Raw genomic sequence first — 12,837 nt, 5'->3', positions numbered from 1 at the left:
CTCTGAGGTGACTGAAGTAGATGGCCGAGAAAATGCTAAAAGAGAGATTTTTGAAGGTACCAATTGAACTTTTGCCTATTATTGATAAAGTGACATTATTTGACAAAATAATTATTATAGTTATAATCCCTACGAACCAATCTCAAGGAAGTTCTGGTCTGTAAAGAATCCAAACGGATTAGGTAGTTAGCATTAAGTAGTAAGTATTAAGTAGTAGGTATTTAGGCGTTTTAGACCTGCCCAATTCTAAATTGCTTTTTTTTAAACCCTTGTAATAACTTTTCGAATTTGAACATGTAAAATGACGTCCACAGTTTTTAACAGTATCAACCACTTGAATGTTTTTATGTGAAGAGATGGACTAATCTTTTCTTATGCTTTTTATCGCCCGACAAACTTTTTAATTTTTATGTTTTGATTTACATTTGAAATGTTCTTTTCTATAAAAGAAACTTGTTTTGTTTTGAAAAGAATTCGAATGTAATTAATAAATACGATCGTTAAATACATTTGAACAAAAGAAAAGAGAAAAACAGTAAAAAAAAATTACTAAATGTAGATGGGCCTAAAATTTCAAAACAAAGTCTGAATAAAGTCTAAACCAGGCTCTATCCGATCTGTCAATCAAAACAAACTTATCGAGAACAAAACATTGCTTGCGAAATCGAAAGTGACACAGACATACAGACTACGGCTATTAATATATAGATACTACCTTAATCGAACTAAATCAAACACGACCAACTTTGGCAGGCATTTAATTTGGCTGATACCTTGAAAAGTAAATATGACAAGAGTTTGGCCATATATTGCTAAATAAGAAAAATGACTGTTTTCAAGCTCAAAAAAGTAAAATTTGGAAAAATTCATGAAATATTTTATATTGGGAATTAAGTTGGGATTTCAGGACAATTTTAAGGTTAAATTTCTTTCTGCACAAAAAGTTTTCCATTTACAGTCCTTGGCCCACAAAATGCAGGTGTTATTTTCGATTCAAATTCTGACGCACCAGAGTGTTTTCGGAAAAATCTTTTATAGCTGTTTGAAACTTTTCATTATGAAAATTCTTTCCCAGGGGTATTTGTTTCCTTTCAACGTTTTCACGTTTTTAATAGGAACGTCAATTTTACGTCAAAATTTTGGGTGCCCCATAGAATGCAGGTTTAGTTTTTCACGGATAACTTTTTATTCTTTTTTAAGATATTTCTTTAGCTTTTCAAAATACTTCCGTACCAAGTTTCAACTACATTCTTTGTTCTTTTTGTGATGTTATCACTAATAACAATGTACGATATACCGCAAAATGCAGGTTTGTGGCCCCATAGAATGCAGGTCTCATCGGCAAGAAATAATAGCAAATTGTGGAATATAGAGTAGTAATAAATTTTTGTCAGAAAAGATAGCAGGGATATTCAGACGTCCTTAAGAGAGGAAAAGAAAGACTTTTCCATTCAGATTATGCCCGTTTACGTTTGTGAACTATATCGTAAAGAAAAAAATGTACTTTCTGAAATAATAGAGGATATTCCATTTGATGAGAGTGTTATTACAAATCTTAACACATATAATAACCCACTTAAAGACTTGACAATTAAACCGCAATTATCGAAAATTCGAACAAAAAATCATGATGCATTTATATCACACACAACACAAAATAGAGCGAACTTGACAGAGAAAAAGCGTTCTGATGTTAAATCGTTGAAAGAAATCACGCAGAAAAATTCATCTCAGAAAAATCAAAACAATTCTGCTTTTGCTAATAAACGAAAAGATCTTCTGATATGCGGAGATAGTATGTTAAATAATATTGAAGGAAATGGTGTCCCGACGAAGTCGATCAAATCAATAGTAAGAAGTTTTCCAGGTGCTGATTCAACTGATATGATCGACTACTTGAAACCATTGTTAAATAAAAAGAAGCCAAAGTATCTTGTATTACACGTAGGTACAAACGATATCACATCTGGATGCGACACAGTTGAAAACCTTGAGAAAATTCGAGAAATGATCAACCAAATGACCCCTGAAACAGAGCTAATCATATCAAAGGTGATCACTCGTGATGACAAACAAGGAATTCAATCAAAAGTTAATGGTATTAATCGTCTTCTTCATGATTTTTGTGAAAAATATAACCTCTATCTTGTTAACCATGACAACATCTCACGTAAAATGTTGTCCAAAAAGAAATTGCACTTGATTGGCACTGGTATTTCACGTTTTGCCCAAAACTTGAAAGAATTTATATTGGAAAATTATTGTTGAGATGAAAATGATGACCAGAATGGTGATGTTGTAGAACCTGACTTGGACGACCTTTGTAATGGAAATTTGAATGGTTGGAAATCTTTGCAAAATTTGAAATTTAAAAATCCCTCTAATATTATTATTTCCTATCTTAATATTAACTCGATTCGAAACAAGTTCTCTATCTCTAGGTTCTTGTGGGAAAAACCTTTGAAGTCATGACCATAGCAGAATCGAAACTCGATGAGTCTTTTCCTAGTGCTGATTTTAATATACAGGGCTATCAATTTCCTCCTTTTCGTATAGACTGTACATCAAACAGTGGAGGCCTCTTAACATATGTGAAAAGTGGCATTCCTACACGTCACTTGACCAATTTTAAGCTTGACCCTGCTCTGCACATTCTTCCTTTAGAAATAAGGCTTAGGAAAGACAAAATTTTGGTATTTAATACTTATAGGCCAGATAGAATTAACATAGATTTATTTTTTAATACTTTATCTAATGCTATATTAATGCTATACACTTTTATGAAGTACCGGGTGCGTCAGAAAAAACTTTGGACGTTTGGTGAGCCACTGGGACCGAGCAAAGTCTTTTTGAAACTCAAAACCACTTTTATTAGAAAGAGGATAGTCTAACTTAAATTTTGAGGTATAGCTTTTTAAGTTGGGTAAAGTATTTCTCAAGTTATAAGCTTTTGAAGTTAAAATTCACTTTTCGAAAAGTGTAAAAAAACGTCAAAAATGGGTAATTAAAATGTTGTGACAATAGACAGTGTTGTCGCGGCATTTTGAGAAAGAGAGATTTTTTTCCATACATCACACTCTTCACAGATAGATTCTCTCAAAAATTCACCAAAAATAAAATTTTTAATTGTTGTTTTACAAATTCCCGCTCTGGTATGTTTTATTACCCAGTGGAAACATTAATGACATCGTTAAAAACGTGCACATCAGAACAAAAGAGAAAGAGAGAGATAGAAAAAAAGAGAACAAATTTAATTACCTGTTTTTGATGCATTTTTGCTCTTTTTGATAAGTAATTTTGAGCTTCAAATAGCAATATCTCAAAAAGTTTTGTTTCAAATTTAATGAATGATACCTCAAAATTCAAATTAGACTATCCTCTTTCTAATAAAAGTGGTTTTGAGTTTCAAAAAGACTTTGCTCGGTCCCAGTGGCTCACCAAACGTCCAAAGTTTTTTCTGACGCACCCGGTAGATTATCACAATATCATAGTCATTGGTGATTTTAACCTTGAGCCTACTGACCCCAAGGTAGCACGTTTCTTTGAATTGAGTGACATGTCGAATGTCATGAAATCAAAAACTTGTTTTAAATCCAAAAGGGGTACTTGTATCGACCTTATCTTGACAAACTCAAAAATACGGGAACAGTAGAAACGGGGTTAATAGTCTGGCTGAATTATGAAATAAACGAGGTCAACCTTGAAAAAGTTTCCGCACTAGGTTTCTTGATACCGTTAGAAGCGCAATTTTATGTAGATTAACATACTCAGAGCCTCACGATGAGGCCCTTGCGCAAAAAAAATTATGAAATCAAACCTGAGGGGTACTTTTTTGCCAAAAATGCCCGGAATTCGAATTTTCGTAACAAAGTTGACCTATACGTCATCAACTTTTAAGGCCTAAAAAACTCCTTTGATTAAATCTTAATTAGAATTTATGATTTGCATTAAAAGAAGAACTTCTTAAAAATACAAAAATCGTGTTTTTCGGGAAAAACCGGGTCCAAAAATCGGGAAATCGGGAAAATTGTGTGAAAAAACCTCAATAAATATTGAAAATATGACAAACTAACTCTTATTAATTGACAAATCTAATTCTAAACTTCTGAAAGCTTCTGAAAGCCAAAATAATGTTAAGGATCTAGTTCTTCAGAAAAATCGGATTTTTGAAATCGGAAAATCGGGAAAATGTTACAAAACTAAACTTCTCCTTTAGAATTTCACAAAAGTATTTCAGAAAGTGCTAGATATAAAATGTTCACAAATTTTGAACTTCTGTTAAGTAAAGTAACGTTAAAAAGTTATGAAATAGATTTTCGGGGAAAAGGGGCTCACATAATCGGGAAATTGGACACACAGAATCGGAAAATTGAGAAATGTAAGATATTATGCTTTTTTTTTAATGCTTTAAAAATTCATGAGGTTTCTCAATGTTTAAGTTTGTGAACTTTGCTCTTTGAAGGCCAATTGGAAAATCGGAATAAACGTTAGAAATAGCTTGTGGAGTATGGAAATCGGGGAAACTTTTCAAGAAGCTTAAATGTAGTAAAAATATGTAATACTAAGTTTTGATATCATAAAACCTATTAAAAAATCTAAACAAGTGTTTCTAGAATGTCAAAGATATTCCTCTCACTCATCAAGGGCTCCTCAGTTTCAGTATCTGAATCTGGTGGTGGAGCTTTTGAGTTTTCACACCCTTCACCATGACACCCACCACATGCAGCAACACAATAAAGCCCATTGCGACGACACGAACATAAATTTGAGCTGCATGATCGGCGGGAACTTGTTTTGCAATTGCATCGTACTACTTTAAGAAGCCACTCTGGTGCAGCATCTAAGTCTGTCATTATCGGTTCGATTTTGTTCGGTTTTTCTACGGATTTGAACCCCCATTCTGTAGGAATCAAACATCGAAGATTCAAATGTTTCCATTGCGAAACCTAAATAAAGTGAATGAAGAACCATAAATTACGAATAAAAGGTTGAGTTCCATTCTTTTACAAGTTGCTGTCGTTTTTTAGTTTGTTCTAATTACCTGTAGATGGACTCTCAGCGCGTGAAAGTAAGTTGCTTGCTCGGTTGGTGGTAGATTCTCGGGCTGAACAGAGGCTGATGTTGATACCATCTCCATATATTTCTTGTACCGCATTTGGGCTAGCGTATCTGAGGCTTTAGCACCAAAACTGAAAAAATAAACAAAGAATAGTTTATTAACCTTTCCAAAGAAACGATTAAACATTTCTGAACCATGATACACGGAAGAAGGAATATCTTCCCGGATCATAACATAATTACCTCTTTAACATGATTTCAATTCCAGCTGCTCCAATCTTCTCGTTGTCCATTTCCGTATTTCCAAAACATCTAGCTAATTCACGGATGGGTTCCGACTTCAAAGTTGTCAAAATCTTTGTTTTCCCTAAAGAACAAAAACCTGTTGTTTTTAGGAGTTCTTAGTGGTGAAGGTACATTTCCTGGCGAAAGCAAAAAACAAAAATTATTGAATTTTGCTGTAATTCTCCTATCATGTTATAAAATCATCGTCATCAGCTGCTAAATGCAAGAAAATCATCCTAAAATAATCAGAATGTAATTTTATTGAAAAGAAAGAACTTTATACCTTTTTGATGTATGGCGGAAGTTGTATCACATCCAGACCATGCATGAGCAAATAACAACGTTTCACAATGATCGTAAGTAGCTGAAATCTGACTGATTTTCCAGTAAAACAGCTTGGGTTTTATTTTCGCTTTATTCTTCTGGTCGCCTATCTTGTCAGTGCTGAAGAACATTTCTCCCATTCCCACCTTCCAATGATACATCATCAATATGAAAATATCGGTGTCGCCTGCTGTTATTACGACGTTTCTTCCTGCTTTGGCATAGGATAGTCCTTTTTCCACAATCAACACATCTGCATCACCGTCACTTTGGTCTGTCAGGAACCCTTGCTTCTTGAAAGCAGATGAAAGCATTTTGATCAATTGAACTTTGTTGGATGGGTTAGATAAGAACAATTCTCTGTTGGTAGTCACTTTACCATCTAGTGAGATGGAAACAGAAGCTGATGTTTTTCCCGATCGTCGATCGTGTTCTTGTCCTTTTGTTGACATGTCATCCTCATATCCATCGAAAACAACAACGACAGTAGAGTAGCATTTGAAGTTGTTCTTGAGAAAGTTTACATACCCGTCGATCACCGCTGAATATGTTGTTTTCGGCCACGCACGGCAGTTTCGTAAGCGAATCTTAAAATCGGGCGTGTTTTGACTTTCGATTTTCATAATGGCGGCCGCCCACGTTCCCGAGGCTATTATTTAGCCTCTCAAAATCATGATTTTGAGCCATGGAAAAGGAAATGTTTTCAAATCACCCGAAGAAACGTGAATGATTCTTTTCAAGACATCACTTTCCTGTGTTCAGAAGCAGAAAACAGAAATTGAAAAGAGCCAGGCAATCTCGAGAAAATCCAATTTTATCAGAGTACATTTGTTTGGGCGGAAGAATTGGAGCTTCATTGACTATTTTAGATATGGAATTGCTTAAAACAGCGAATTTTCCTGGCTAGGTGTCATACATTTCTGGAAAGAAGAGACATGAAAGCAACTGCTGGAGAAAAAATGAAATTTGTATCATTTTTTTACAAGAAGTCACTGGGTTTGGAAGATAGGCCACTTTCCGCCAAACTTACGGTGAGTATTTAGAAACTCCTGTGCCTCAGTGCTAACAAGCCTCCAATGTGCTCCCAAAAGTTAACTGAGCCTACTGCCAGATCATTTAGAAATATTAAGATAATCTCCAAAAATGTTTTGAATACTTATCTGTGTAAAATTTAGTACTTTAGAGGCCATTTCCCTTCATCGCTATGTGATTCTTGTACCGGCGATGCACCCAAAATTAGTTCTTAAGTTGAGTATGACACCCGGTACTTAGACAAAAGGGGAATATAATGTATAAGTAAGGATATGTTTAGAAAAACACACACCTTTTATGCCATCTATCAACTGTTAGTTGATCAATATTTTGATAATAAATACCTTCCAGCGAAACTGTGGGTCGAATACCGTAAGTCTAACCAGGACCCTGCCGACGCACCGGACTGTCCGGTGTATTTGTCCGGTGGCAAAAAGTATCCTTTCGCTACACCGGACGTAATAAGTCCGGTGTCAGTCCGGTGTTGCATACAGGGAATTTTGGACGCCGGACATTTATGAAACAAAAAATTAAGAAACACCGGACGCACCGGACTGTCCAGTGTTTTGATTTTCCGGTGGGAAAAAATATCCTTCTCCGACACCGGACATCCGACTTCCTTAAGTCCGGTGTAGAAATTGTCCGGTGGTAAAAAAAATTCTCTTTTACACCGGATTTTCGCGTGTCCGGTGTTCGTTAAGTCCGGTGCGTCGGCAGGGTCCTGTCTAACCCTCGTCCAATTCCGACACCCTTCTTTAGAGAAAGCAAGAAAGGAATAATATTAAAGTTTGAATCACTAATTGAAAAAGGATTATTCCTCTCTGACCACTAAGCAAAGATGACAATCAGGCATTCACTCAATCAAAAAGTAAATTTTCTCTTTCACGCAAGTTTTTAATTCCCGCATTCACAGATTTGTTTTTCAATTTTCACGCGTTCACGCAACCAAAAAAAAACACATTCACAAACTGCTGGGGACCCCTTAAGCCACACGAGATAAAAACATTAACTAAAGGGCCTCCCTATCCATTGAATATTTGTGAAGGTACTGTCTAATTTTGGTTATCAAGGATAAAGTGAATAGAAAAAAGTTAGTAATACTAATAGTGTAATAACTTTTCCTTCTTAGGCTATGCAAGAAGTTACAACTCCACTTTAACCTAAACTAACAACCCATCATGTCATACGTTATTCAAAGTCTATCTGCATGGATTTTATCCTTGTCTTAGCAGTTAAGCAATACCTTTTGGGTAAGAACAATTTTGAAATTATTTGAAGCTTATTATTGCTGTAAGTTTTTTCATTTTGGGCTTTTTTCTCTCATGTTCGGTCATGTACAAAATTCTAATGTTTATGATCAATAATTATGCATTCTATTTCATAAAATGTCAAGTCATTTTTACCAATTAGAAGGCATTCTTGAATTTCAGATTACTTTTATATACACAGATGTGTTTATCTACCTACCTACCTATCTATCTATCTATCTATCTATATATTCAAGTAGTGACAACACATACATGTTCGATAGAAAAAAGTGTGCAGAGCAGAGTGTCTGAATCTTATTGGAAATATAAAGCTTCTTAAAATGACAGGATAGTGATTTTAATCTTTTATTCATATTTCAATGGAAAAAGTTCCAGTGTGGATGGAAAGTGGTTGCCTTGTGTAAAGCTTAATGCAATTCATATATTTCTATCAGGTTTGATCTTGATGCATCTACAATCGAACCAAGTGGAATCAATTTATTATTGGTCTGCTACACTGACAGACAACAAATGGTAAGATTCCTACATTTTTGTACTAAATTTGATCTTTAAGTATGGTTGGTTTGTGTGCCTCCTCTGTAGCATGAAAATAGCACAAAAACTGGTTGGAAGTGGTGTCAATGATTTAAAAAACGACATTATCTTTTATGAACCCCCCTGGTACATATGATTCTTTAAAAGGTTACCCCACTCTTTTTTCATTCTGTCCTCACTTTTAAGAAGCTTGTGATAATTTCATTTATTTAATTTTTAGGCTTTCTGATGAGCTACCATCTACTACATGTGGAATCAGAAAATATTTTGGTGTTTTGGAAGAAGTTGCAATTATAATAAACGATTTGAATCTTGACGAAAATTTTATGTTATTGTTCTTTCTGTTTAAATCTAATTTGAAATATCAATTTTATGAAGAAAAAATAATGTCCTTTTTATGTGTCAGTGTGCATTCGTCTACTTTCCTGATATTTTTGGATATATAAAAGTTATCTTTTGTCAGACTTAAAAAAACCTTCTCATTCTCTAACTAATCAAATTTAACTATTATTAATCCAGAAACAGAATATTAAGGCCACTGTGTCCATTGTTTAAGTTCCATAAAAAATCATGGTTGACTCACTATAATAATTTGAGATAATGCTGCCCTTTTTGAAAATGTTTTCGCCTGTAGACCCTTTTCATCCCTAATTTCTTAGTTTTTTATGATTTGGCTAAAACATAAGGAAAATATTTTTCTAAAGAAAGTATGTTTTCGCCATGTTTTGTAAGAAAAGTGCTGGTAGTGGGTATAATTTATTGGCTTGAAGCCTGAACCCGAGTCCTGAAAAACTGCAGATATGCACCTTACACCCCCCTTGATTATTAAAAATTCACAGTTTTCTCCTTTTGACTCCCTTATCCTCACCCTTCTACACTTTGGATATGTTATGATGTATCTGATTAAGTTGATTTGATCAAAATATCTAGGTAATTGAAAATATGAATCTGTGCATTGTTCCCTGGTAAACCTTTTTTTTTCAGGTGTTTCTCAACCCCCCTCACTGATTTGCTCTTCGCTGGCTGCTCCGTGTATTTTGCTTAAAAGTTCACATTTATATTTCGAGGGCAAAAGTAGCAGTTTTTGGCTCATCTTGTAGGTTATTGTGATAAATTGTGGGGGCTAAACCAAAGAATAATGCTATTTCAACGCAATTTGAGCGGGTTGTGGATCAAAGAAGCCGTTGCAGTGCCACATGTAAACAAATAAGGCGACAAACAGTGGAATCTTCTGGCAAAACTTTTGTGTTTTTATTGAAATGGTTGGTCTAGAACTTTCGAGATAACTTTTAGAAAAAAAATGATACAACCCTAATTCTTTTTGCAAAATGCAGCTAAAAGGATGGTCTTTCAGGAACAGCCAACACCTTTCCCAGGAGAATTCGCTTTTTTTCTTAATCGGTCAGAGAAAATGATGAAAATCGGCTGAGCGCCCATTTACGTCACTTGTTAGGAAATCCTCAATTTCCAAAGGAAAAAATAAAATATTTCCAGATTTTTTTGCATATTATCATGGCTAAGGGCTTTAGTTATGAAAAGAAACAAAAAGATTTGCATTTTGGTTTGATTTATAGTCTTTTTTCCACCAAAGTGGAGGGTAAGTTGGCGTGACAGCCGCCGGTTTTCGAATGAAGTCATTGCATTGTTGTTTACATTTTGAAATACGCGCGAAATTCTAAAGATTCGCTCCGCGCGAGTTTTGAAACTGCCGTGCACGAGACTTTGTGTAGCAAAGCACCACCATCAACGATGCATACATCGTGAGTTTCTAACTGGCATGCGTTTGCTTTGTTGATGAAGTGGTTACGAAGGTTTGACTTTTGAGGTTTTCGCATCATTCCAAGCTTGAATAGTGATGTAGGCTCGGGGGTTAGCTCATAACAGAAATTTTCAGCAACATCCTCAGTGAAGTTTCCGAGAGCTGTGAGTCGACTAAACAATATTGTTGGACTTATAATAACTTTGCTGTCCCCAATCTTGATTGCTGGAAGCATGTCTTCAAAGGTTTTTGCTTTCTCCTTCCGTCGAATCTTGACCTCCTCGAACACAACGTCGTCTTGCTTCTTTTGAATCCCTCTCCCAACGTCTTCGGCGGCATCACAGTTAGTCTCTGGCCCAGCGATCAGCCCACTCGAGAGACTCTTCAATTCAGGCTCTGTTTTGTCGAAAGGTTCGTGGTTGTCAAACCAATCCTTCACGCTAGCGAAATCTTTATCGTCACGCTTCATTCTGCTCAACGAAAGATTGACATGTTGCTCGCTCGTTTTACGGTATGCACCGGTAAGGGCTGACATAGCGTTGTGGATGTCGGCAGATCTGTGGATGCTTCTTATCCAAAGTTGACGTGTTGATTCGGCGATTCCCCTACCACGAGTGAGCCCTCCATTGCTTTTGATGGATCGCATCATTACCTGCTCGATGATTAAATCTGACCATAAACCAGCCCAAAATTTATCGCTTCGTCTCAGTGTGGTAACCATTTGAAAACTGCTTGTAAACCCAAGGGTGAGTTGTCTTGAGCTCGAGCATATTTTGGAGGTGTAGCCTGGCGCTCTTAGCGTAATGGATATGAGCGGTTGCTGCAAACAGGTTGATCATCCGAGAAAGGGTGAAAAGGTAAAGGCTCCAATTTCCTGTCCTTTCTGATCTAATGAAATCCTTGACAACTTCCATGTAATTCAGATATTGCAACCATAATTTCGCGGTACGTGAGCATGTTTTTAGATCATCTTTGTAGTTTTCCAAGAATTCCAGAAGTTTCGACAGTGTTGGATATCTGCTCATGTCCAAATCAATGGTGGGATCAACAGCATTGGCAATCACGTTCAGATCGGTTGTCAGATCTTCGATTTCTACAGCCTCATCATTAGAACCAACAAGTGGTGACATCAATTTGCAAACAAGAGCTGATTCGACTAGAAAATGTGCTTTCAGGGCTCTGGCAATGGCTTTACCACTTATGATGTGCGGAACAGTGTTCTTTGCATAAATCTGCTCCATCGATTCCTCCAAGCCACTTGCTTTCATTAACGATCCGATGCGACCCATAAAGCTCATTAGCAAATGGAAACCACCAAGCATACATACCATATTTAACGACTTTGCTTTGATTATTTCATACGCTTTAATCCACAAGGGTTGATCAAACGTAATCACAGGGGTATCGATGCCCAAGATTTCTGACTGAGATTTTACAAACATGAGCATTGAGTAGACACATGACATATCGTTCGGGTTTAAGTCGATGATCGGGAGCAGCGATACTGAAGATTGACCAGGGTAGGTGCCAGTGCAGACTTTGCTCATATACCCGGACCAGCTTGGTTGGAGCATCGGATGAAAGTGAAGGGCGTGCAATATACTATCATATATGATCCCTTCCGGGAGAACATTGACCATGTTCAGTTGCATGATCGGCTTAAGCTTGACGGAGGATAGACCACTTTCGTCCGGTGGTTGATACTGTAAGATTGGTATTCTACTGTTTGAAGTAACATCAGTTTCACTTTCTATCTTCTCTCTTGGTATCGGCTTTAATCTTGAAGCATTATTTTGTGATGTAGATGAAAAAACGAGTCCCATCCCATGAAGTGTCCTCTTTCCGTCGAGTGTGCAAAAATCGTGATCGGCGTTATCACCGGACCATTGTCCGAAGTTACCAACTAGATTCGTTTTTATGTACTCCGTGATGCTTTCGTGTTTAACAACATTCCGTTTAAATCTTTTTACTTCATCGTAGGTTACTGAAAAACCGAGTCGACTCAATTCAGTCAAAAGCCACCTTGAACCAAAAACTTTTTCCGAGTCAACACCCAATCCAAACATGATAGGAGAAATACATGACCGGGGTCGCGAAGCGCTGACGATGGCTTGTCCGATGCTGGCTTGTTTTAGATCATTCTTGACGAGAGTTTCCATCAACAGACGTAGATAGCTCGGTACCCAGGATTTTCCAAATTCGATGTCTTTGATCATCTCATGTGAGGGATATTGAGTTGTGTCAAACATGGTGGACTTCAATTCACCAAGTATCAATTTTGCGGCTTGCTTGATGATACGCTTTGCTTCTTCTTCATTTTTCTCTTCCCTTCTGTTATACCACTCGTCGTTGATGAGCGTGTCGAAAGCATTGCGGAACATGACAACGTCTGACCTGCCGTCCACCTCTGCAAAGAAAAGAGATGACCCGTATCTCTCTTGAAGTTTCTCCTTGAAGTATTTGCGATGATAAATATCCTCAGAATCAGCCATCTCTTTCATTATGTCATGCAACTCGCCGATCACCATCGGCTTCTAACCAATCGCAAATTGCTTCAAAATGTTTTTTTTTTTTTTT

General features: G+C 36.5%; 1 protein-coding gene and 2 long non-coding RNA genes across 3 annotated transcripts; 1 reads left to right on the top strand and 2 right to left on the bottom strand.

Moving 5' to 3' along the window:
- Positions 1 to 5,146: 5,146 nt before the first annotated feature.
- On the bottom strand, positions 5,147 to 5,682 carry LOC136807020 (uncharacterized). Its single transcript, XR_010846630.1, has 3 exons — positions 5,627 to 5,682; positions 5,302 to 5,425; positions 5,147 to 5,189 (listed from the first exon to the last, which is right to left on the bottom strand). It is a non-coding gene; the product is annotated as an uncharacterized lncRNA (long non-coding RNA).
- Positions 5,683 to 6,302: 620 nt separating this feature from the next.
- Positions 6,303 to 8,823, top strand: LOC136807019 (uncharacterized). Its single transcript, XR_010846629.1, has 4 exons — positions 6,303 to 6,698; positions 7,829 to 7,949; positions 8,402 to 8,480; positions 8,722 to 8,823. It is a non-coding gene; the product is annotated as an uncharacterized lncRNA (long non-coding RNA).
- Positions 8,824 to 10,150: 1,327 nt separating this feature from the next.
- On the bottom strand, positions 10,151 to 10,906 carry LOC136806998 (uncharacterized). Its single transcript, XM_067063575.1, has one exon. It carries the CDS (start codon positions 10,904 to 10,906, stop codon positions 10,151 to 10,153), a length of 756 nt encoding a protein of 251 aa, XP_066919676.1.
- Positions 10,907 to 12,837: the final 1,931 nt, after the last annotated feature.

Source organism: Clytia hemisphaerica, unplaced genomic scaffold (assembly GCF_902728285.1).
Source record: "Clytia hemisphaerica strain Z4C2 unplaced genomic scaffold, Clytia hemisphaerica genome assembly, whole genome shotgun sequence".
NCBI classification, from domain to species: domain Eukaryota; kingdom Metazoa; phylum Cnidaria; class Hydrozoa; order Leptothecata; family Clytiidae; genus Clytia; species Clytia hemisphaerica.
Note: the sequence above shows the minus strand (reverse complement) of the source record. Positions and strands in the feature narration are given on the sequence as shown.